Genomic DNA, 21,328 nt, shown 5'->3' with positions numbered 1-21,328 from the left:
ATGTAAAGAGTGACGACTTCCATTCGATTTCGTTGGCTCTTTTGCATGCTTACAACTTTGTTTCACCACTGAATGCGCCTCTACACCCACTCAACGTTGTCCCACCGTCAAGTTCGATTACGTTGCCAGTCATGTGTGCGCTTGCCTTCGAGCTGAGAAACAGGACCAACCCACCGAAATCGCTCGGCTTGCCGATGCGCCCCGTAGGTTGTCCTGCAACGAGAGCTTTGCCATAATTCTCGAGGCCGAAGTTCGTCATACGGCTGGGGAAGGTGCCGGGGCAGATAACATTGACCATGATGTTCTTTGGTGCGAGTTTCGACGCGGTCATCTTGGTGAGGTGGATGGCCGCTGCTTTCGCAGGTCCATCTATTGTCATTAGTATCCTGACATCTAGCCCGAAAGCTGGTGAAACTTACAACTAAACGTTCCGTGGCCTGGCTTAGACAATCCACCGCCCTCTCCCGTTGTAACATCCACCGTTATAATACCCGCCATACTCGCAACATTGATCACACGGCCAGGACTATCCGCATTGGCACCGTTTCGCAACAGCGGCTCCAATTCTACCGTCATGTAGAAGATACTCTTCACATTCAAGTCATAGAGCTTGTCCCACGCATGCTCCGGATAATTGTAGTAATCATCTCCCCAGCTTGCTCCGGTGTTGTTGACCAGCACCGTCAGCCTATCCGTGCGCTTCTTCAGTTCATTGCAGACAGCCACACAACCGTCCTTGTTCTTCAGGTCACCGATGATGTATGAGCATTTTCCGGGCCCGAGGGCGTTGAGACGGTCGGTGGTGGCTTTGAGCTCTTTCTCTTTACGCGAAGCGATGAAGACGGTGGCACCGTTTTGGACGAATGCTTGCGCGGCCATTTCACCTAGGCCCGTAGCGCCGCCTGTTACGAGGGCGACATGATCGGAGAAGTCATAGAGTGCCGAGACGCGGAGGTCGTCGGCAGAGGCGGCGTGGGTCATTGTAAAGGAAATTGGTGCAGTGGCCCGGCTACTGACCTGAACAGATTGGAACACCAGGGAAGAAAGTGGAGAGTGTCCAGAGCATTAAGAATTGGTAATTTCGGCTGAGACATGACTCTCGGTATAGCTTTGTTGTTAGTAGTGCAAAGGAACCTCGGCTGGCCAAAATGCGGGGTGCTACTGTAGCGCGACAGGGTTCAGGCGTGGGGAGGATTCTTGTTCACAACACAGATCACTGAACGAGGAATTGATTGTGGCTCTCGGACGGCAGTCAGATTTGACCTATCCATGACTGTGTACACATCTTTGTAGAGTGCTTCGGGTGTAGGCATTGCAACCCAAACTCTGAATCTGAAAATGAAATGCATGCCTCCGGTGTTTGGGAGATGTAGATATACATACAGTGCAAGGATATAGCGAATAGTAATGAGTGACTGATGCCAGTGTATCAGATACCGCCCATGCTATGCAAATCTACTAATCGAAAGTAAAAAATGGAAAAGTGCGATGTAGTCCACCCGAAGAGCAATGCAGATCAGAGATGAGTAATCGTCGACTATGGCTCGTCTCTTTCCTTCTGTAAGCCAGTGCACCCTTCTACACAAGTCAGTGCGCCATTTCAGATACTATCGATCGATTGCTATGCTCGGCTGCTGCGACTTCCTGCGCATTCAGCTGCGTTCAAGATACGTCTGCATTGCGAGTAGTGCTGTGCTGGCTCGATCTGATAAGCTATTATGTCCTGATAGACAGTTGCAACCTACCTGATCATAGTTGGCAGCGGTGTGGGTGCCCAAACGCAATCCCCCACAACGAGGTTGTGCATCTTCAGCGTTGCTTTGAGAGTTGGAGTTCACCATCTCGAAGTGAGAAGCTGTGTTATGCTTGAATTCGAAAAGACAAATGTGAATCAATATGGCATCGGGGTACTCGTCAGGTATGGTGAATATGGCTATGCTGTTAGGGCAGAGATACAAGTAAGCGCTTCTTAGTAGGTAGGACTGAGGTAACAGATTGATGCTTGTTATGGAAGTCCGAGTTGGGAGAGAGAGAGAAAGAGAGCTTATATATGATTAGACAGTATCGTTGGGGAATATGGAACCGTGTAATGACCCGATTCACATCTGAGATTCTTGTTATGCAAACGACCTTTTTGGTAACCGTAAGGTTTTGATGTATTGATATTGGTCTGGCCGAAATACCGAAGGCTGACAATATTATGAGGTCTGCTAACAGAACGATAGATTCCTGCTGTACGCGCGTGCTCTGTGCAAAGATAGGTCCCTACGATGCCAAATCTCAGCAGTTGCCGATTCTGGATACCTTGAAGCCCGTTACGGGCAAAACGAGGCTAAAGTATGCACGACATGTGCTAGTTGCACATGTCGTGCATGCGATCTTGCAGCAGTCGCCCAATAGGTCTAACCAAGGTGGTCGTGAAGGGTCGCACATACTGCGACAGGGCTCGGGGCTCTCTGGAAGTGTATTGATGTCCGCCCTGATGGTTGTGCTACAATGCGTTTATATCCCATCTGATTGGTCCATTCCATGACTTCTTCGCCGTCTGCAGTCACAACGCAGCTGCGCACTATCCGCATGTAAAGGAGATCCACGAGACTGGACAAGTTAGCCTCTATGGTTTAAATACTTGCCTTGGTACCGATACCAAAACTGCCACCTACATACAGCGTACTGACGGCCAGTCTGTAACATAGTTCTCTAGTGATGGCCGGGCCCGCGGCGCTTCGCTACATGAGCGTCTCTGATACCGAAAGTAGTAAATATCTCTCTTAAGCATTTAACGGGGTCCTGCAGGAGTTCGTGCGCTGTTTGTGTCACACACGGTCGACGCTTAAGGGCGTTCGCCGAGCCCTGCAAGTAGTCCGTGGTCAAGGTACAGCATAGTGTCAATTTCAGAAACACGCGCTTTTGCCCGTGAGGGATCAGAATCTGTTTGACGTGGCACAACAACAGCTGAAGCAACCATGAGCAATGCGTTCCCCTCCAAGACTGGACTAGAAACAATTGAGCGCTTGAGCGACCTGTGCTTGGGATCTTCCCATTTGGTTTTTACTTTGTACGTCGCTGACGTGTAAACGTATAGAGTAGACTCTCAGGGTCGTAGAGTAGACCTGATTTGGATACTATTGCCTGAAGTGGGATTTTAGGTGCACACAGACGTTACCGGATGACCTGAGAAGTTGTTGTTCTAGGGATACGCCCGGTGCCAAGAGAATGACCCCCTCGGTATCGACAACGCCTCGGCCGCAGGGCAGACATCGATCGGTCGGATGCAACGTCAATGACCTCTGACTATGTGTTCTTGCTTCAGTGTCGGCCCGAGGCGAATGTGAGATGAAGAGCTACCTGAAGAGATATTTCAGGCAGTGTAACCCCACTGTACGCTATCATTAGCCCGGCAAAGGTACTACAACCAAGTGGTGGTGTGGAACAAACCTGAACCAGGAATGAGTGGCCTGTCGAAGCCTTGCGGCACTAGTTCGTACGCGTCTAACACCTTCATGTTCGACTTCATTCGCAAGCCGGCGGACTGGTAAGGTGGGTGTGGAGGAGCTACCTGGCGACATACCTATGTCCCTTCCTTGTTGACTCAAAAGAGCTCGATTTCGTGCTTTGTGAGAGCCTTCACTGTATCTGTGGCCGGCACGGTCTGGGGAATAATCTGACTCTTGGGAATGACCGACGTCTGTCATTGTGTTGAGCATGTGACGTCATTACTGGCTTCGCTTCATAAGCCCTGTGAATGAGTCCTCAATCTCTATGTTCGATGACCTTGATCTCATGACGGTGTGACTTGTACCTGAGAGTCGAAGGAGGCGTCGTGACCTTGACAGCTGAAGGTCATCGTGGCTGTGACGCTAATTTAGCGCGTTATGAGCTACAGCTGCCTTGACCCCTCCCCCCTCTATTCACCGCCCGCGCACACCGCAATAGCACAGAGGCCCTACAACAACAACCTACACTATCAACATCCACAAATCTACACTATCAACATCCACAAATCTACACTATCACCAAACAGACGACACTATGGCGTACAACTTTGTGCGTTCATACATAGACACGTTCCGGGAGCGGACTGCCGCCATCAGCCACACCTCCACATTCCGCGAGACTGGGCAGATTACACCAGAGGAGTTCGTCCTTGCAGGAGACTTCCTGGTCTTCAAATTTCCTTCATGGCAGTGGGCAGACGCTTCGTCACCAGCTAAGCGCGTTTCATATTTGCCAGAGGGAAAGCAGTTCCTCGTCACTCGTGGCGTCCCATGTCACCGTCGTTTAGACGACAACTTCGCTGGAGAAGCCGGACAAGACGAGACAATAGTTGGCGATGGCTTCACAGCTGGCGAAGGTGGCACAGATGATGATGGCTGGCTGAGGACGGGCGGCATGGCGGCAAGCCAGGAAGCCAAGGTGCGCGATGTTAGGACCGTCGATGAGAGTGGCAATCTTGGCGCGGCAGAGGAGGAGGACGAGATCCCAGACATGGAGGACGATGAAGACGACGAAGAGGCGATCATAAGAGATCCACAGGCTGGTTCAAACACGCAAGCGTAAGCTCTCTCAGTAAAGTAATGCTATCTGCTGGATTACCGCTGACAAAGTCCAGTCCTCTACGAACGTACACCCTCTACATCACATACTCCGCGCATTACCGAACTCCGCGTCTTTACCTCTCCGGCTACAGTTCGACGTCCGTACCACTCAAGCCACAAGAGATGATGGAGGACATCGTGGGCGACTACAAGGACAAGACAGTCACAATCGAAGACTTTCCCTTCTTCGAGCACGCCCTCAAGACTGCTTCAGTGCACCCTTGCAAGCACGCTTCAGTAATGAAGGTGCTACTCGACCGGGCCGATGCTGCTCTGAAGCTACGACTTGCAAAGCTCAAGGCAGGCAAGGACGTCAGCAAGCTCGACAGCGGTATGGAGGCTCTTGTGGATGACACCAGGCTTCTCAAGCTCACCGAGCAAGCAAAGAGCAAGGGCAGCGATGAAGCCAAGGACGACTGGGAAGTACTAGAGGAGCAGGATGACGAAGTCGCGATCCGGGTGGATCAGTACCTTGTTGTCTTCTTGAAATTCATGGCCAGGTCAGTAGAACATCTCCGTGTGGCTATGCTCCCATACTAACGCGATCGGCAGTGTAACGCCCGGCATCGAACACGACTTCACGATGGGCGTATAAAGGCCGAAATTCCATGAATTATGTGGCGTTCTGGGTGCTTTCGTTTTCCTGAGCGGCTTTGAAATTTTGTTAGAGACAACCAGCATGCTAGGCGCAATTACTTGAGAAGTGACTGCAGAAGGGAAGCACGTCAATTCTTGTTTTCGAATAAACATTTGTGATTGGTAGGAATTGACCTGCTTTGTATGGTTCATGTTGTTCGTTATTTTGGCCCCCACCCGAAACGCTACGCAGCCGCCGGTGGCGCCACAAATGCATTTTGACGATCAACGGACGCCTGAGCTGACTATGACTACCTATTAAAAGGGCATTCCTGCGCATGGAGTCTGAGATCTCTAACGCCGTCCAGTAAATACGTCAGATGTGATCGGCCGCCGGCCTGATACCTTTCAAAATGGCATCCCAATACACGCCAGTACCTGCACTGTCTGCGGGAGATCCACGAAGTGCCCCGCATGGGCAAGATGCTAGCGACTACGAGCTGAGGAATGTGTATGGTAGCGAGCGGGAGGGGAACGAGCCGCTCACATCGATGCCAAATACGAGAGTATTGTCCATCGAGGACCGTGGATATACGCACTGTCATAGCCAGACACTTTTGGACGCAACATCAAAGACCGCGACTAATTCCGCGATGTCGCTGACGTCCCAGTACAACTATCCTTTGAAGACACACAGCTCAGGCGCAATGAAACCAGTGGTCCGATCGACAATGATGTCGTGGCTGCCTGAGCTCGTTGCTGTAGTGGTCAGTGTTGGATCACTTCTGGCGATTTTTGCAGTGCTTCGACGAGAAGATGGGAAGCCCATATCGGAATGGTCACTAGTAGTTCCACTCAACGCAGTGATTGCCATCCTAGGCGCGCTGGCGAGAACCACCCTGGCGTTCGCACTGAGTGCTTGTATCGGACAACAGAAGTGGAATTGGCTCCGAGTTAGACCTGATCACCTGGTTGCATGGACACGATTTGATGAAGCTAGCCGTGGTCCTTGGGGTGCAACACGTCTTTTTGTCTGGTTGCGACTCAGGTGGGTTACCCAAAAACCTTTTGTTGATTTGCATTGATTCCGGATTAGGCACTGGGCAGCACTTGGAGCTTTAGTAATCGTTGGCACCGTCGCCTTCGACCCGTTTCTTCAAGCCGTGCTGACTACCGCTGGGGGGTTAGATGTTGATCAGCTCGCTGAGTACCCAGCAAGACTTCCTCAAGCTCTGCTTGTCGACACAGGACCTATTTTGGAGTTAACAACTCAAGGCGGTCTGTCTTTCTTTAATACATCTGTGGGGCTGCTTACCAAAATGGGGGGGTTCACGGTGCAACCTGATTTCGGCATGATCAGTGCGATATATAATGGCTTCCGTAATAGCACCACACGGGACCCTGTCACGTCATCGTACCGCACCGCAGAGGTCGTTAACAGTGTCTGCACGACTGGCAACTGCACCTGGCCTCGTTATACCTCCGCAGCAATCTGCAGCTCTTGCAACGATGTGTCCACTCGTATTACTCTTGACCAAAGAACAGGGACTGGCGGGTCCAGCATCCCGGGCCCATTCAATCAGGTATATGGACCATCGAGATACACTGCTTTCACGCTTCAGAATGCCAACCTGTCAAACGATGACACAGCGAGATACGACCCTGATTCAGGTAGCAAAGGTGGGATCCAGCCAACCTTGCTTACGACGAACATTTCCTATGATGCGCGAGACACGATACGCTTCAGAAACTTGTCAACGATGATAGCTTCCTTCACCATCATGAAGGCGGGCAACGACTGGCTTGGAGGAAAAGTGGCTTGGAACGCATCGAAACCTACTGCCACTGAGTGTGCTTTATACTTCTGTGCAAACATGTACAAAGCAGAAACGCGAAACGGCAAACTCGTAGAGACCGTCATAGGCTCGTGGTCCAACAGAGACCCAAATTCCTATCAAGTCGATCAAAACTCAGGAACTGTCGACGTCACCGGGGAGAAAGCTGCTGTAGAAGCCTACCTCGCTGAACATGTAGGCAACATGCTTTACGATACTGTTCTCCAAAGGACTGACCTACGGCTTGACATACCAGAAGAAGAATCTCCAGACGTCATGTCCTTTACTCGATCGTTTAACATCTCCTACGCATACATCATATCCATGACCGACTTTCTCAAGACGCTCACTGCCCGTACTTCTGGTGTAAGGAGTACTGACCAGATGGTCTATCCTGAATGGGATGGAGGCGAGTCGCCCCTGGTCAACGCGCTATGGGACTCAGGCAACCTGACCCAAACTTTCGACAACGTCGCTCTCAGCCTGACGAACCAGATACGCAATACCGCTATAGACAGTCCACGCTATCACGAAGCATCAGGCGACACCCTCAAGTGGGTGATCCACGTTAGAGTTCAGTGGCCTTACTTAGCCTTCCCGATCGCAATGATCACTCTTGGGATACTCTACGTCTTCCTCACGATTGTTGAGTCGACGAGACTACACATTCCTGTGTGGAAGGAGGCAGCCTTGCCGAGCTTATTGTATGGTCTGGACAACGAAACGCAGAGTCTACTCAGAGAAGCCCAGTCGCAAAAATCAGGCCCTCAAGCTGGGACGAAGATAGTCAGATTCGCACCTGATGAGAAGGATGACTGTTTGCGCTTGATCGCTGAGAGAGATGTCAGACGTTCGAGGTAGAAACCGCGTTGCATACTGGTATTGCAAGCGCAACACAGAGCCAGACATTGGGCTTGTACCTAACGCCTGAGATAAAAGATGAATTTCAGCCAATGCTCGAGTGCGTCCACTGATGCTGTCATACTGTGCATCGAGAATCCATTATCACATCCAGTCTGCAAATGTTTGACCCATATCGCGAATGGTCTTGCATCAGACGATCACACGGCATGCCAAGTGTACAGCCTAGGGTTACCAAAGAATCGATGTTGTCGAAAATATATTGTAGTCTGAGGAGCACAGTGGCGGCTGAGCTGAGACGCATCTTCCTGCAGCCAAGCACACTCATGCCCCGCCTCAATGCAATGCATACCGTAATCCAGTCATCATAGCTAGAGCGTGCGACACCAGCATCAGAACAACTTACAACAATCAATGATAATAACATATCTTCATAAGTTCTTACATGGTGCACCCTACTATGAGCAGTTCAGCTCGAAGCCTACGCGACGTCCATGTTCGCGTCGCGATTTTATCCACAGACGTGGGTTGATTTTCCATAACGTTACTAGGCAGTGTAGGCACGAAGCTGACCACAGTGCATACATGGCGTGTTCATACCAATTAAAGACTGAAAATTTGAACTACGCTTATCTGTAATTGGTTCCTCCTAATGGTCAGATTCTACACAGCCTGTGCAACGTGAAGTCCAAGCTGCAAGCATGAGCACTGTTCCTTCCCTACAAGATGACATCCATTGCTTAGCACTCTGCTAGTCAGGTACTTCGCTCGCTTTCCAACAAAATGGCTTCTAAAGTCAGTCCATTGCTGCCACCTTCGCAGAGTGATCTCTCCGATGCTTCGACATTGATATTCAATACAGTACATACATAAGGCACACAACACAATGGCTATGATCTTCTAGTACCAGAAACGCCCGGATCTGATATCAGTTACCCGTGCTCTTCGGTCTCATCTACTGCGCATAAACCCAGTCACATTGACTCCGGGTCCCCGAAGGAGCCCTCAAAGGCTACGTCATCTGTACCTCTCCGTGCAAACTTCACTTCATTGTACCTAGAGATTGGAGTAATGCTACTGAATATCGGCTCAATGATCGTCATCGTCGGTGTGCTCTATCGGAAGACGACAAGTCGCTGGATCGTTGGCCACTTGCTGTGTCATTGAACACAGTCATATCTGCACTCGGCACTCTTGCACGGGTAACACTCGCTTTTGCTTTAAGCGCTTGTGTTGGTCAGCAGAAGTGGAGTTGGCCACATAGAAGGGCTGACAGTCTCCTTCCGTTTGAGAGGTTCGACGAGACCGCTAAAGGACCTTGGGGCGGGACACGCTTCTTTATCTGGCTGAAAGCGCGGTAGGTGTATTTTACGCTACAATGCTTACCGCAGGGCTGATATAAGTCGTTCTGGTCATCGTCGAGTCCACGCGACTGCGGCTACCAGTGTGGAAGGAGAGCGCTCGGCCAACGCTACTGTATGGATTTAATTATGAGACCCAGCGATTGCTACGAGAGGAGGCGTTCAGCAAGAAGTCAGTTATGACCGTGAGATACAGGCTGGACGAGAAGGATGACTGTCTGTGACTCATGGTCGTTCAGAAGGTTTGATGTTTGTACTTCCTAGAAGTTGACGACTATTTGCAACTGCAAAGCCGTAATGTTATTTCCCATTTGGTTGCAGATGAAATTGAGTGCGATCAATCCTGACTTTTTTTTAAACCTTCAAGAATCGGCATAGACAATTCTTTTGTGGGATCGGGGTTTGCCACTGCAGCTCAGTCAATGAAAAGCAGCACGCAGAGACAAACACACAAGCAAGAGTGGTAGCACCACTGTACTACATACTCTTTCAAGCAATTCCTGCAAACAACGCATTATAAGGACTCGACACTAGCTCGGTCTGAGCTTTTGGATGGCAAAAAAACAGAGCTTTCGGTCGATGATGGCTTCTCTGAAATATCCTACAAACGATCGCCACAAAGCAAATTCATGAATTCGAAACGGCGAACAATCGCAGAGCCCGAGCAGTCTCAAGGACTTGCAAACGAGCAAGCGCCCCTTCGGAACCACACAGTACTCGTGATCATGTCGTACACTCATGTGTGCTGCCAGCGCACACACATCGGGTCTTACCCCTAACGCCGTGCAACACACGTTATCGTCGAGCAAACAAAGTGTCAGCACGCCGCCCCATCCCATCCAAGTCCAGGGCTTGCTGGCCGACCGGACGCTGCGCAGTTCCCAACATCCTGTATCTTCTGATACACATTCTGCTGCGAAGCTCTGTCTACATAATCAGAACCTGGCTGTGCGTACCTAGCTGTCGATCTTCTTGAGGGGTATATATCTTAGCCTTTTACCGTGCATTGTTCACCGCGCGTAAGCGATGGGCAACACGCCGTCCACCCCACCGCCCCTTGTCTCAATCAACGCGCCTGGAAACGACGTCCTTGTCCCCTACGGCACCAGTCTATACGCGTGTCCACCACCAACACCAGGCTACCATCCACCTCACACGAACTGCAACCACCAACAAGGAGCCACCTGCCAAGGTGCACCTGGAGGACCGGTGTACAGCAGGGTCGGCGCCAGATCACGAAGGAAGTGCCACGGACACGTGGAGCCAGACGTACGGATCCGCGAGTACGAGGGGGAAAGCGAGAGTACCGACTTAGGCGAGGTGCCTGTGAGGAAGATGGAGAGAAAGATGCAGGACATGCGAGGACTAGGAAGGAGAGGAATGCAGGGGCCATATGACAACGACCCGCGGCCTAGCAGTGCACCAACTGGGTATGCAGGGCTCAGAGGCGGACAGGGACATCCGGGGATATACCCCGATATGGAGGAGACGGGTGCAAACGGGATGATGCCACATCCCGGGATGCATCCGGGGATGTATCCAGGCGTGTACCCTCAAGGCCCTAATATGTCACCACATCCATCGGTGCTGCTGCAATACGCATCGCACGAGTCTATGCCTGGGTATCCCCATGGCATGGGCGGCTCACGCGACGCCAATGCGTTTGCGCCTCATCCGCCCCGGCCACCGCCACCGAGTACAACTTCATCATCGTCGAGCTCGAAGTCTCGTTCCAGACACTTGCCCTCTGCAATTCAGGCAGCCGTTGACGAAGCAATACAGAAGAGCACTAGTGCGGGAGGTGGATTGAGTAACTCGCTCACAAGATCGAAGACTTCACCTGCGACACTGACGAAAGACCACAACGAGGGTTGGGGTGATGGAATTGATACATGCATTTGCACGACGAACTGCAAGTGTCGAAAGGGCGAGCGCGCTGTCAAGTGGTACGAGGGCATGGCCAAGATCGGCGGCGAAGAAGTCCCAGTGCGAGCCAAGCTGAATACTCGATATGTGCTGAAAGACGATATTGGCAAAGACTGCGGTGATCACTCTGGATGCAAGAAGAAGACAGGCTCGAGCTCAAGCTGTAGTTCGAGCAGTTGCGACACGGAGACTTCAAGGTCGAAAAAGAGCAAAAGGAGAGATAAGAAAAAAGCGAACAGAGCGGGAAAAGCTGACATGCTCGATGACTTGCAAGTTGAGCTTGACAAGATCAAACAGGCTACAGCTGTAAAGCAAGGAGATCCATATGGATCAACGCCATTCGGCGGGTATGGCTCTGGAACACCAGGAAACTATCCCAAGATGACGAAGCAGATGATGGAAATGCACGATCCGTACGGCATGGGCCGCGTGGGAGGAATGAACGCCACGGGGAAACTGCAAGGCATGTACGATCCTATGACCACGCGTAATCCACGGCATGCGCGAATGCCACCGAAGGCTGGAATGCGGATGCGATCTGAGCATACCGAATTTGACAAGGATCGTGAGGGCCTGGGAGGTGCAAGCCCGCTCAATCCTTATGCACGGCCAAGTGCCATGCGCAGCAAGGGAAGGGGCTCAGATTCTATGCTGCCGAAACGCAGACCGAGATTCGGTCTGCGACGAGACCCGGACTCTGACAGTGAACCGAGCGCGTCAAATCGCAGTCGCGACAGCAAGAAAGGGGGCATGGGGGGCGGCCGCCCTCGGAGAAATTGGGATTTCGAATTCGACGAAACCGACGTCAGCCTTGGTCCGAGGAGGCAGTCAGCCATAAGAGGCTTTCGCAGTGATGGAGGTGAAGAGCCAGGGATGTACAACGTGCCGAGTAAGTCGTGCATCGTTAGTGTGTTTGGTTTGCGTCTGGCTGAAACTTCCTTAGAACGCGGCGATGGGGAGAAGGGTAGTACTTCACCGTGGAACCGCATCAGCCTAGCAGGGAGGAATGGTGGGGTACGCAAATGGCGCACCGCGGGGAGGCAGGCGCGCGCTGAAACAGACGACGATGAAGACTATTGAGGCCCCACGATAAGCTGGAGTATTCGGGTGTGATCGAAGTTAGTCTGTCCCATGATATCTGCAATTTGTAACTGAGCTTCCTGAATCTTCGATCAGTACAGTGTTCCAGCGTTTTTGACGTCAGAATAAGCGCAAATATAGTCATTGGGGCGTAATTCGCTAATCCCCCTGTCCACTATCCACATCTGGAACACAAAGATAGTCATTGTGGCTGTGTTCCGCGGACGCAAGTCTCCGAATTGACACATTGACACAACGTGGCTGCAGGTTCTAAAACAGTTGCATATGTGTAAGTCCATGCCTCGCAGGGGCGACCCCGGCTCATTCGGGAGCCTCCGCAAAACCGTGGGTCCGTCATTCGGGCGCTGTTCGAGATCATTTTCGCATCTCTACTGCCAGGAGCCACCATGTTACGGTATGGCAATCCCGACAGGCAATCAGCCTCCTAGATGAGATGGACAAAATCAAAATCTCCCCGCGAGAGTTCAGCGCCAGAGGTACTGAGAGCAGTTTCACGTCACACTGTGAACGGAGGAATGAGTCGTAATCATGATATTCGCTATCTTGACGAGCGTGTCGTCCAAGGCTGGGCTCTTGTTGGCCGCCGTGATGCTGTGGAAGAGGAAAGTAGGTTGTTCGTGAAAGCGCTCTTAGCGCTACCGAACTTCGACAGAAGTGGAGTGTTTGTGACAACCCATAGACGCCAGTTCCGTCTCCAAGGTAGATCAATGAAGTCCATGTGCGTGTAAATGCATCACCTCCGGTAGATGTACCGGAACCAACTCCTCGCTCGAGAAATAGATACCCTAGGTGGAGAGGAAGAGAAGTAGGAAATTGTGTCAATCTGATCAAAACGTAAGAAAAGGCCAAGGCCTCCACAACGGAGAGACTGAGAATCTCAGCGAACTGCTCCAAATGACTAGGCGATGGGGAACCCACCTCACTAGCGACTACGGAGCAGTCCAGCCCATGCCGTTGGAGGTTACGCCATTGGCTTCAGCCATGCGCTTACTCTTTTCGCTCAATTTCAAGATGCTGCACTTCGTTGCGGTCCACCAGCCCTCGAAGGCCTGTACATCCTCGGCAGCGACGAAACCCGTGCGCTTGGCCTCATACCATTCGGTATCGACCTTGTGGCCGGCGTGACGAAGGCGGGGCACGGCTTCCGTGCGGAGATACGACAATTCTGAGGCATACTTTGCGTCCTGTGGGTCTAGAGGGGTAGAGAAAGAGCGCTCGCGTGTTGAGGGGCGCTTTGCCTCAAGCTCTGGTGGACCAAGGGAGATAGAAGCGGGCGTAGTGGCGGACTGAGACAGCGAGAATGTTGACGGGACGGGAGAGGCGGAGCCAGAGTCCGATGCTGGTGTTCCGCTATAGGTAGGAGAGGAAATATCTGACAAGAAGACGCTGCTAGCGTTGCTGGCAGTCCGGAACTTCTGCGGGCGAAGGTCGTCGAGATCCACCAGGACCTCGTCTTCCAGAGCCCTTTGGTCAGTGCGGGAGCCATCATTGGACCCACTGTGCTCTCGGAGACGTTCAAAGCCTGAAAGGGTTAGTTCAATATGCACATAACACATGCGTCCTGACAAGGGTGGATATCGCGGACAAATGTAGCCAATGGCGCAACCCGTCGATGGTTATACAATGATAGTAGTTAACATACCAGTCAAGGCTGACGCGCCAGCATGCTGGACAGCAGCGAGGCTCTTCTGTACAGAGCTTGGGAGACGATCCCAGGTGGATTGAGGGCAGTACCAGTAGTCCAGATGAGATGGGTTGTATGCAAAGGCGTCGCCATCTTTAGGGCAGGGTGTCCTTGGTGAATCGAGGTAGGAGCTCGACCGAGAGAGAGAGGACGCAAAGCTCCGTCGCGTAGAGTTACGACGACTGTGAGGGCGGGATGACCTGGGGTCGTGAAAGTGGTTGGCAGAAGGTATGGAAGCCATAGTGAAGGGGAGATGTTGTGTGCCTGAAGGTAAACAGCCGGTCGAGAGAGCGTTGAGGTCGCGGTCGTGGTGAGTTTTAAGCTAGTGCACCGACCCGGCAGAGGATCCTTGTGGTGAGACAGGAGGGTGAGGTGTTTATTTGTATCCGCGAGGGCGGAAATTTCTAGACAAGTATGCGAGTGGGGTATGAGGGATGTGGGCGGAGCTCTGCAAGGTGAGGGAGCGCGGTTGTAGTGTCGATCGAGCCTAGGCGGCCGAGAAAGCGAAGTAAAAGGAATGTGTGGAGTAGGGCTTGGGGGTGGGTACGGCGTTACGTGTGGGTATGGGGATTTGACTAGATTGCCGTTCGAGTGACGTACAACGGGAACGTGAACATGGGAAGGAGCACTGAAGTACTGTTCTCGCCCTGGAAAGTGAAAGGTGGCGGTGCTGCCAAGGGAAGGCCCGAGTCTACGGAGAGTTAGAATCTTTCAGAGGATCGCCGTGTGCGTCCACACGCGCGTCAAAGCAAGAAGTTGAGGCGGACATCCAATGTCGCAGGTGCAGGGATGACACCTGGAGCCCAACTATGCGGCCGTGATGCCCGGCTCAACGGCGCTCAACCTGCCTCTGCGCGTGCAGCGGCACCTTGCTGCGGGCTCCAAGATGGCACAGCATCTGCGACTGCAAGCGTACCCCGAACCAGGTAGCGCAGCGGTCTGCTTATACAGGCGCAGCGATGAGTCGTTTGCCTGCCGCTCTGCAGGATGCGCCAATTCGGGAAATTGGGACGGCAGGACTCACCCACTATGTCAGCTTTTGGAAGGTTGCTCTTGCACGGTCGGAAAGAGCCGGAGCGCCTTGATGATGCTGGAGGCCAACCAGACTTCGGCACGCCGAAAGCGGAAAGAATTAATGCTGCGGTTCGGCCGGATAGGTTGCCGAGTCAAGCTTCGCCCTGGAGGCTTTCAGCGAACGTGTCGCGAGGTCGTGTAAAGGCACGCACACTGTCGTGTTCTCATGCGTTTTGAAATGCGGTTTGATGCGGACAAGGTACGCAGTTTCAAGAAGCGGCCGCACGATCCGTCATATAGGTGCCACAAGCACGCAGACGATGAGACAATCCAGACGTTCGTCTACAAAGTCAGATGTGTGGAGTGCCCAAGTTCGGCATTCGGTCCCTGTCAGGCTGTCACACAGGATGATGATGCGCGATCATAGGTGACAGGCTGTTGGTACACCAGCGGAGTAGGTTTTGCTGTCAAGCCTCGACCACTCTCCCCGCATTCTGGGGTTTGGGCATCACAATTTGATTGCCGAATGCGTCTGCGTTTGCTTGTTGGCAGCATATTATGGGGCGTGAGGGGCCTCCGGTCTTTGAGGCCCGCCAATCGAGGTGGTCAGTGAAACGCTGAGAGCAAACTAAGCTGAAGACGTTGTCTGCATTGTGCTGCAGCTGGCTATGGCAAGTTGCAACCTATCCGCACAGCATCGGTTCAGTTGTTGATTGTTGGGCATCATCGGCGTGGCCGGGGTCTAAACCACGTTCCTATGCTGTGCTGCACAGTCAAGCGACGCTTCTCAACACCCTGCGTTCGTTACGCGTGTCGCTCATCTCACCATCCATGCCTTCGATATGGCCCTAAGCTGCAAATCCTGTGCAACCTACTCTAATCTGATTGCGATAAGTTAGCGTTGAATCGTTGGACGGACGGTGCAGGGCAAACCTCTGGATCAAGTGCAGCCCAGACGCAGTCTCAACAACCTTGCTCACTTGTCCCTTCTCTAGCGCAAAAGATGCCTCTTCGAACTCCTTTTGCATATCACCGCGGCCGAAGAAGCCCCTGTTGAGTGTCAGCATTCAACCGTCCCACCTGGCTATCGCGGCACTCACAGGTCGCCACCCTTCCGTGCGCTGCTACAGTCCGACTCAGTTGTGGCCAGCTCCGAAAGCGACTTGGGCTCAGCGCCACTGTCTGTCGTAGTGCCCTCATATGCCTGGATCTGAGCCTCGTAGCCCTCGATGAGCGCGCGCGCCTCCTCCTTGGACCTCGTGATATTGGGTTCTCTCCAGCTGGCAGGACGTCTGCTGTCCCTGTGCTTCACAAGAAGATGCGCCGCCCTGATCTTGTCGCCCGAGTTGGCATAGTTGGCCGGTGCAACGCCCTTGGAGCTGTGGTGAGCTGCCATGTACTGCTTCAGCTTCTCCGGATCAGTGCCCGCAGGAGGCTCCCATCGTGAATCCTTGGTCGCGGCATGGAAGTAGTACGGGAGGTTCTTGCTGTTGGAGCGGCGAATCTCCCAGCCCTCGGGCAGTCCTGTTTCGCTGGACGACTGCGCGCGGTGTCAGGCGCGCGCTCGGTAATTGGTGCATGTAAGCAGAGCTATAGCTTACCATTATGACAATCGAGGTTGTGCGTATTGAATGAGGCAACGGAAAAGGTGCCAGGGTAAAGTGGGGTACGCAGAGAGCTGAGTTTGTAGGTGAGGTTGCTCAATGGATCGGCGCAAGGCAGGCTGCGGGGAACAGCTGAGTGGCTGAGGCACGCTGGGCTGGGCTTGGTTGCGCGAGGTTACTATAGTAACTTACCCGCTCGCGAACGGTGAACCAGCGTTTGCGCCGCCGTGCGACTCGCCAAGCTTATTCACATTCACCATCGATAAGCAAGACTCACGACGCGCCACACCATAGCACTCAACACCACGAACCCTCACACACTCCCGCGAATCAGCTCTTGACGTGTACTTGAGCTCGCCACGTCCAAACATCACACCGCAAACCACACCGCCATGTCGTCCCCCGCAGCAGACTACGAGAGCCAAGAGCCTGTCCAGGATCCCAACAAGCAGATTCTCTTCCGCTTCTGCTCTGAGTGGTAAGTACCGGTTGCACATTCTACTCGCACACGAGCGCTAACTTGCGCAGCTCAAACTTGCTGTTTCCCCGCGAAGATAAGACCGAGAACAAGCTACTGTTCGCCTGCAGAACATGTTCCTTCACCGAAGAGGCGCCCTCATCCTGCGTCATGAGGCACGAAATCGCGTCGACTGTCGGAGCGACGGCTGGTGTCACAGCAGAGGTTGCGCAAGATCCTACGGTTGGTGCCTCCGACCCCTCTTCCCGTGACGCTGTTCCCCAAGACAAAGAGAAAGAAGTCACCTGCTGCACCATGTGCGGGCAGGACATCATGTGCAACGTGTGCGGTGAGGACTGGGCTCCAGGCTTCATGCTTGAGGCCGAGGACGAGCCGTCGCACGTTGAGCCGCAGTACTACCTGGACCATGACTATGAGTTGTATGATGATGACTTCTTCAACGACGAGGACATGGAGGACGTTCTGTCATGAGCATACCCCTCTGTTGCTTGCCTGATTCTTTTGAACCTGCTCGCTAACAGTTGCGGCCAGCTACCACGCGTCCAGAAGCAGTGCTCTTGCGGCGAGAACGAGGCTGTCTTCTTTCAGTCGCAACAGCGAACCGCGGACACGGGCATGGTAAGAAGCTCTTTTGCTCCCACTGAAGGCATCCCTGACAAGACCAGGCCCTCTACTACGTCTGCTGCGGCTGTGGTAAAGTCACGCACACGACATGAACGATGCATAATGATGGGCATTTGGCCGGCGTTTGAACTTTTACATACGGCGTGGAGTCCTGGAAAACTAGTCTTCTGATACCCGTGGGTATTTATACAATGGCATACACATATTTTACAGTGTCGCTGCGCTCCGTGTACTCCTAAAAATGCAGCCCCTCTTGTTCTCCGTGCCATTCATCACTGCTCAGACGTGCATGGGCGCCAACGACAAGATCTTCGACCACTCCTTCTGCCTCAGCTCTGCAGCCACGACGCCGCTGACTCTCGACCCGATGGGCTCACCGGCTTTATTGATCAGCACGCAGGCGTTGTCGTCGAACTTGACCACGCTGCCGTCCGGCCGCTGCCACTTCTTCGCTGTGCGCACCACGACGGCGTGGCGGACGTCTCCTCTCCGGACTTTGTTCGCAGCGCTGACGGACACGCTGTTGCCCGTCTCAGGGCCGAAGTTGCGCTGCTTCTTGACGACCACGACGATGCGGTCGCCTGGGGATCGTCAGCCGTTGTGTGCGCGAGGACCCCTGATAGATGTCTGTACATACCGACTTTCGCCGGGCGCTTCGATCGCAGGACGTTGACACACTCGACGATGGCGGCGCCCGAGTTGTCGATGCAGTTGACAAGGGTCTAGAAGCGGCGCATCAGTTCCTGTCGCAGCGGCTGCAGCGCGGGCGGCGGCGTCGTACCTTCAGCTGGATCATCGTGGATGGCTGTGTGCGCTCGGCCAAAGGTGCTCAGGGCGTCGGAAGTGCAGGCTCGCGGCGATTGCTGCTGTTTGCCGTCGTCGGTGTCGCGCCGGTACAATCTTCATCGGACGTCGTCGAGCGCGCCGGAGATTCCCGCCCAGCCCTGCAGCGCCCGCTTGCACCCTTCACTCGCGCCAAACTGCCGGGGTCCGCATACGGCCCCAACTCAGCCCAGTCCTGTGGTCCAACCCTTATTGTGCGCTATCTCGGTCCTCGCTGCCTTTGTGCGCAGCCTCCGCTCCTTCCTCTCCTTCTCGCGGAGCCTTTGTCCTGCCCGTGCTGCTGTTGACTTTCATTCTTGCGCGTCTTGTCCTATTGTCGCCGTCGCTCCTTCCGGGTGAAACTTGGCTTATTGGCTGCTCGACGTCACCCCAACCACCCCCTTTCGCGCCGTCACTTCCTGCTAGCTTGGAGCGCGCAGTCAGCTTCTGTGACAAACGCAGTGTCCCTTCGTTGCGGCCTTTCGCGCACCATGCCACGCCAACTTGGGGGAGTCCGGGGCGGACTTACGCTGGAGAAACTGGCATCGTACGACGACGTGATTACGGATGCGATGGTTGACAAGGTGAGTCGCAACCTAGCGGGAGTGCGACAACTCGGTCGCCGAGAGCGTGGAGAGCAACTGGGCTAAGCTAGGCGCACCAGGTCTACTACTGGACCACTATCCGCAAGAACCATGGCGGACGCTTCGCTGCGTCTCGGGGCATGCACGAGGAGGACATTGCCGACCGCATCCGCCAGCACGCCATCTGGGACAAAGAACCCGCCGAGGCTGTCCAGGAGCTGCTGAAGTTGCCTGGCCTGCGCAAGTTCATGGCCAGCATGAAGGACGAGAAGGACCAGGAGCAGTTCAAGCGACATCTCAGGAGATACGTCAACATTTACATGCCGGATTGCCCCTTTGAAGTCACCACCACCAACCGCTACATGATCACCGAGCACGAAGCCTCCATCACCGCACGAAGGGACATCAGCCCGCGCGAGGAGATCAAGTACCTGACCGGTGTTCAGGTTGCGATGACTGAAGAACAGGAGCAAAAGCTAGAGTTGGCGCGCAAGGACTTCAGTCTGGTCATTTCGAGTAGAAAGAAGACGCGCTCGCTGTTCCTGGGACCCGCGCGCTTTGCCAATCATGACTGCGACGCAAATGCAAGACTGTCGACCAAGGGCTACGACGGCATGCAGATTGTCGCGGCAAAGCCCATTTTGGCGGGCGACGAGATCACAGTATCGTACGGGGAGGATTACTTTGGCGAAGACAACGTCGAGTGCTTGTGCAAGACATGCGAGCAAAGGGGGGTCAATGGCTGGGCGCCAATGAAGCGGATAGAAGAGAGTGATGACGAGGAGGAAGAAGAGGAAGAAGAAGAAGAAGCCATAGAAGAGCAGGGCAAGAAGCGCAAGTCAGAGTCTGAGGAGCCTACGCTGCGAAAGAAGGGTCGATTCATCAAGAGGTCACCAGAGAAATCGCGCGCTTCAGAACACCTGCGAGAGGCGACCCTTAGAAAGGCGCACAGCATCTCATCGCTCCCCGTCAGCAGTATCGAAAACTCGGAATCCACATCTCCAACAAAAGCACGCGACATCCGCAACCTACAGCGCGACGGTCTTCTCACACCACTCACCGTTAGCATGGATGAAAACAGCTCATCCCGCGACACAAGCCCGCAGTCGCTTGCGCATTCGCCAAAGTCGGCGCACTCCACCGATGCAACCTCCGTCGATGACGATCTCTCGCTGGAAAGCCTTCCAAAAATCAAGATCGAGTCCGAGATACTACACGAGAACCCTACTTTGGGCGTGGCTACGCTCATGACGCAAACCACAACAACAACGGTAAACGCCCCGTTGCCCTCTCTTCTTTTCCCCGACGACGACAGTTCCTCAGAACTCAGCGAGCTATCAGACAGCCTTGAGTTTGACAGCGAGCATGAGCAAATCGTCAAGCGCAAATGGCGCCCAACACTGCGCACAACACGTTCAAAATCTAACATCGACTACCAGAACCGCATCGGTACACCCATTGAGATCACAGAAGATGAGGTTCCTGAGGGTTGGGTGAAGAACAAGCGCAAGCCCGGCGACTACATGACAAGTGGTGCCTGCCTGTCGGCCAAGTACAGCAAATGGGTCGAATGCCAGACATGCGACGACACGTTCGTGCAGGCGGATGGCTACAACACGCGCAAAGAGTGCCCCCGCTGCGAACGCCACTCGAAGTTGTACGGGTTCAGGTGGCCCAAGACTGAGAAGGATGGGAAGCACGACAAAGAGGAGCGCGTCACCGATCATCGTACCGTCAACCGTTTCGTGGACCCTGAGGAAGAGCGTGAGCTAAAGCAAAACAAGACGAAGAAGGTTCTCAAGAAAAGCATCATCGAGCGATATTCGACGCCCAGGAGCGAACGAAGCAGCTTAAGCACGAGTATGGATGTGGACACACCACCGAAAAGGAGGAGGAAGCCAGTCAGGAGGACAATGTAGAGCGGTTGTCTTCTGCAAATGACGAGATGGCGAGACGGTCAAGCATGGAGCAACGACTTGAATGTTTCAAACCAGCACAATTTGGCGTATGATATGGGCATAGCATTTCGAAGCGGCGCATGGAGTATTCATACACGACGTGGAACTTATGGCTTGGATCGCCAGTTTGGGTCGGACTTTGGCGCACTGTAGCATGAAACAATTGGTATGGCAAGAGTAGATTTAATCATTGTACAGTAGTCAGACAATAATACGAACGATACACTATACCTTACTGTTCATTTTGACATGTCAGCTTGACATGTCCCATGCAGCTTCTCCAAATCTTGGCACCTCCGCGG

At 53.4% G+C, this 21,328-nt stretch overlaps 10 protein-coding genes across 10 annotated transcripts; 5 read left to right on the top strand and 5 right to left on the bottom strand.

Annotated features, from left to right (window-relative positions):
* Positions 1-49: 49 nt before the first annotated feature.
* M421DRAFT_7723 (NAD(P)-binding protein) lies at positions 50-981 on the bottom strand (the record flags this gene model as incomplete). Its single annotated transcript, XM_033597302.1, has 2 exons — positions 50-369; positions 420-981. 2 exons carry the CDS (start codon positions 979-981, stop codon positions 50-52), a joined length of 882 nt encoding a protein of 293 aa, XP_033445957.1.
* Positions 982-3,858: 2,877 nt separating this feature from the next.
* Positions 3,859-5,390, top strand: M421DRAFT_236223 (autophagocytosis protein). The gene is made up of 3 exons (XM_033588447.1): positions 3,859-4,556; positions 4,613-5,098; positions 5,151-5,390. Exons 1-3 carry the CDS (start codon positions 4,033-4,035, stop codon positions 5,191-5,193), a joined length of 1,053 nt encoding a protein of 350 aa, XP_033445956.1. The 5' UTR covers positions 3,859-4,032; the 3' UTR covers positions 5,194-5,390.
* A 518-nt stretch (positions 5,391-5,908) lies between these two features.
* M421DRAFT_103015 (uncharacterized protein) lies at positions 5,909-9,455 on the top strand (the record flags this gene model as incomplete). Its single annotated transcript, XM_033586860.1, has 3 exons — positions 5,909-6,222; positions 6,271-7,758; positions 9,398-9,455. 3 exons carry the CDS (start codon positions 5,909-5,911, stop codon positions 9,453-9,455), a joined length of 1,860 nt encoding a protein of 619 aa, XP_033445955.1.
* A 923-nt stretch (positions 9,456-10,378) lies between these two features.
* On the bottom strand, positions 10,379-10,722 carry M421DRAFT_423538 (uncharacterized protein). The gene has a single exon (XM_033593502.1). It carries the CDS (start codon positions 10,587-10,589, stop codon positions 10,383-10,385), a length of 207 nt encoding a protein of 68 aa, XP_033445954.1. The 5' UTR covers positions 10,590-10,722; the 3' UTR covers positions 10,379-10,382.
* A 52-nt stretch (positions 10,723-10,774) lies between these two features.
* M421DRAFT_423537 (uncharacterized protein) lies at positions 10,775-12,241 on the top strand. The gene has a single exon (XM_033593501.1). The coding sequence runs from the start codon at positions 10,798-10,800 to the stop codon at positions 12,235-12,237; it is 1,440 nt and encodes a 479-aa protein (XP_033445953.1). The 5' UTR covers positions 10,775-10,797; the 3' UTR covers positions 12,238-12,241.
* Positions 12,242-13,039: 798 nt separating this feature from the next.
* Positions 13,040-14,370, bottom strand: M421DRAFT_236146 (uncharacterized protein). Its single transcript, XM_033588446.1, has 3 exons — positions 13,901-14,370; positions 13,177-13,780; positions 13,040-13,081 (listed from the first exon to the last, which is right to left on the bottom strand). Exons 1-2 carry the CDS (start codon positions 14,181-14,183, stop codon positions 13,188-13,190), a joined length of 876 nt encoding a protein of 291 aa, XP_033445952.1. The 5' UTR covers positions 14,184-14,370; the 3' UTR covers positions 13,040-13,081; positions 13,177-13,187.
* Positions 14,371-15,827: 1,457 nt separating this feature from the next.
* On the bottom strand, positions 15,828-16,954 carry M421DRAFT_103013 (peptidyl-prolyl cis-trans isomerase ssp1; the record flags this gene model as incomplete). The annotated part of the gene is made up of 4 exons (XM_033586859.1): positions 15,828-15,837; positions 15,890-16,006; positions 16,057-16,496; positions 16,949-16,954. 4 exons carry the CDS (start codon positions 16,952-16,954, stop codon positions 15,828-15,830), a joined length of 573 nt encoding a protein of 190 aa, XP_033445951.1.
* Positions 16,955-17,116: 162 nt separating this feature from the next.
* M421DRAFT_423532 (uncharacterized protein) lies at positions 17,117-17,889 on the top strand. The gene is made up of 3 exons (XM_033593500.1): positions 17,117-17,260; positions 17,570-17,656; positions 17,704-17,889. Exons 1-3 carry the CDS (start codon positions 17,189-17,191, stop codon positions 17,752-17,754), a joined length of 210 nt encoding a protein of 69 aa, XP_033445950.1. The 5' UTR covers positions 17,117-17,188; the 3' UTR covers positions 17,755-17,889.
* Positions 17,704-18,555, bottom strand: M421DRAFT_423531 (50S ribosomal protein L14). Its single transcript, XM_033593499.1, has 3 exons — positions 18,444-18,555; positions 18,300-18,384; positions 17,704-18,243 (listed from the first exon to the last, which is right to left on the bottom strand). Exons 1-3 carry the CDS (start codon positions 18,456-18,458, stop codon positions 17,942-17,944), a joined length of 402 nt encoding a protein of 133 aa, XP_033445949.1. The 5' UTR covers positions 18,459-18,555; the 3' UTR covers positions 17,704-17,941.
* An 89-nt stretch (positions 18,556-18,644) lies between these two features.
* Positions 18,645-21,157, top strand: M421DRAFT_423530 (uncharacterized protein). Its single transcript, XM_033593498.1, has 2 exons — positions 18,645-19,068; positions 19,149-21,157. Exons 1-2 carry the CDS (start codon positions 18,976-18,978, stop codon positions 20,985-20,987), a joined length of 1,932 nt encoding a protein of 643 aa, XP_033445948.1. The 5' UTR covers positions 18,645-18,975; the 3' UTR covers positions 20,988-21,157.
* Positions 21,158-21,328: the final 171 nt, after the last annotated feature.

Source organism: Didymella exigua (genome assembly GCF_010094145.1).
Source record: "Didymella exigua CBS 183.55 unplaced genomic scaffold M421scaffold_27, whole genome shotgun sequence".
Taxonomy (NCBI): domain Eukaryota; kingdom Fungi; phylum Ascomycota; class Dothideomycetes; order Pleosporales; family Didymellaceae; genus Didymella; species Didymella exigua.
This window is presented reverse-complemented; position numbering and strand designations above follow the sequence as displayed.

Coding starts and splice junctions, on each gene's coding strand:
- M421DRAFT_423538 (XM_033593502.1), bottom strand. CDS start 10,589: ATGTCCTGCATCTTTCTCTCCATCTTCCTCACAGGCACCTCGCCTAAG.
- M421DRAFT_423537 (XM_033593501.1), top strand. CDS start 10,798: ATGTCACCACATCCATCGGTGCTGCTGCAATACGCATCGCACGAGTCT.
- M421DRAFT_423531 (XM_033593499.1), bottom strand. Junction 18,244..18,299: donor GAAGCGCCCGGCGAAAGTCG/GTATGTACAGAC, acceptor GACGATCCCCAG/GCGACCGCATCGTCGTGGTC.
- M421DRAFT_236146 (XM_033588446.1), bottom strand. CDS start 14,183: ATGGCTTCCATACCTTCTGCCAACCACTTTCACGACCCCAGGTCATCC. Junction 13,781..13,900: donor TGGCGCGTCAGCCTTGACTG/GTATGTTAACTA, acceptor TAACCCTTTCAG/GCTTTGAACGTCTCCGAGAG.
- M421DRAFT_423530 (XM_033593498.1), top strand. CDS start 18,976: ATGCCACGCCAACTTGGGGGAGTCCGGGGCGGACTTACGCTGGAGAAA. Junction 19,069..19,148: donor CGGATGCGATGGTTGACAAG/GTGAGTCGCAAC, acceptor TAGGCGCACCAG/GTCTACTACTGGACCACTAT.
- M421DRAFT_423532 (XM_033593500.1), top strand. CDS start 17,189: ATGAGGCACGAAATCGCGTCGACTGTCGGAGCGACGGCTGGTGTCACA. Junction 17,261..17,569: donor AGGTTGCGCAAGATCCTACG/GTTGGTGCCTCC, acceptor AGTTGCGGCCAG/CTACCACGCGTCCAGAAGCA. Junction 17,657..17,703: donor GAACCGCGGACACGGGCATG/GTAAGAAGCTCT, acceptor TGACAAGACCAG/GCCCTCTACTACGTCTGCTG.
- M421DRAFT_236223 (XM_033588447.1), top strand. CDS start 4,033: ATGGCGTACAACTTTGTGCGTTCATACATAGACACGTTCCGGGAGCGG. Junction 4,557..4,612: donor GCTGGTTCAAACACGCAAGC/GTAAGCTCTCTC, acceptor GACAAAGTCCAG/TCCTCTACGAACGTACACCC. Junction 5,099..5,150: donor TTCTTGAAATTCATGGCCAG/GTCAGTAGAACA, acceptor CGCGATCGGCAG/TGTAACGCCCGGCATCGAAC.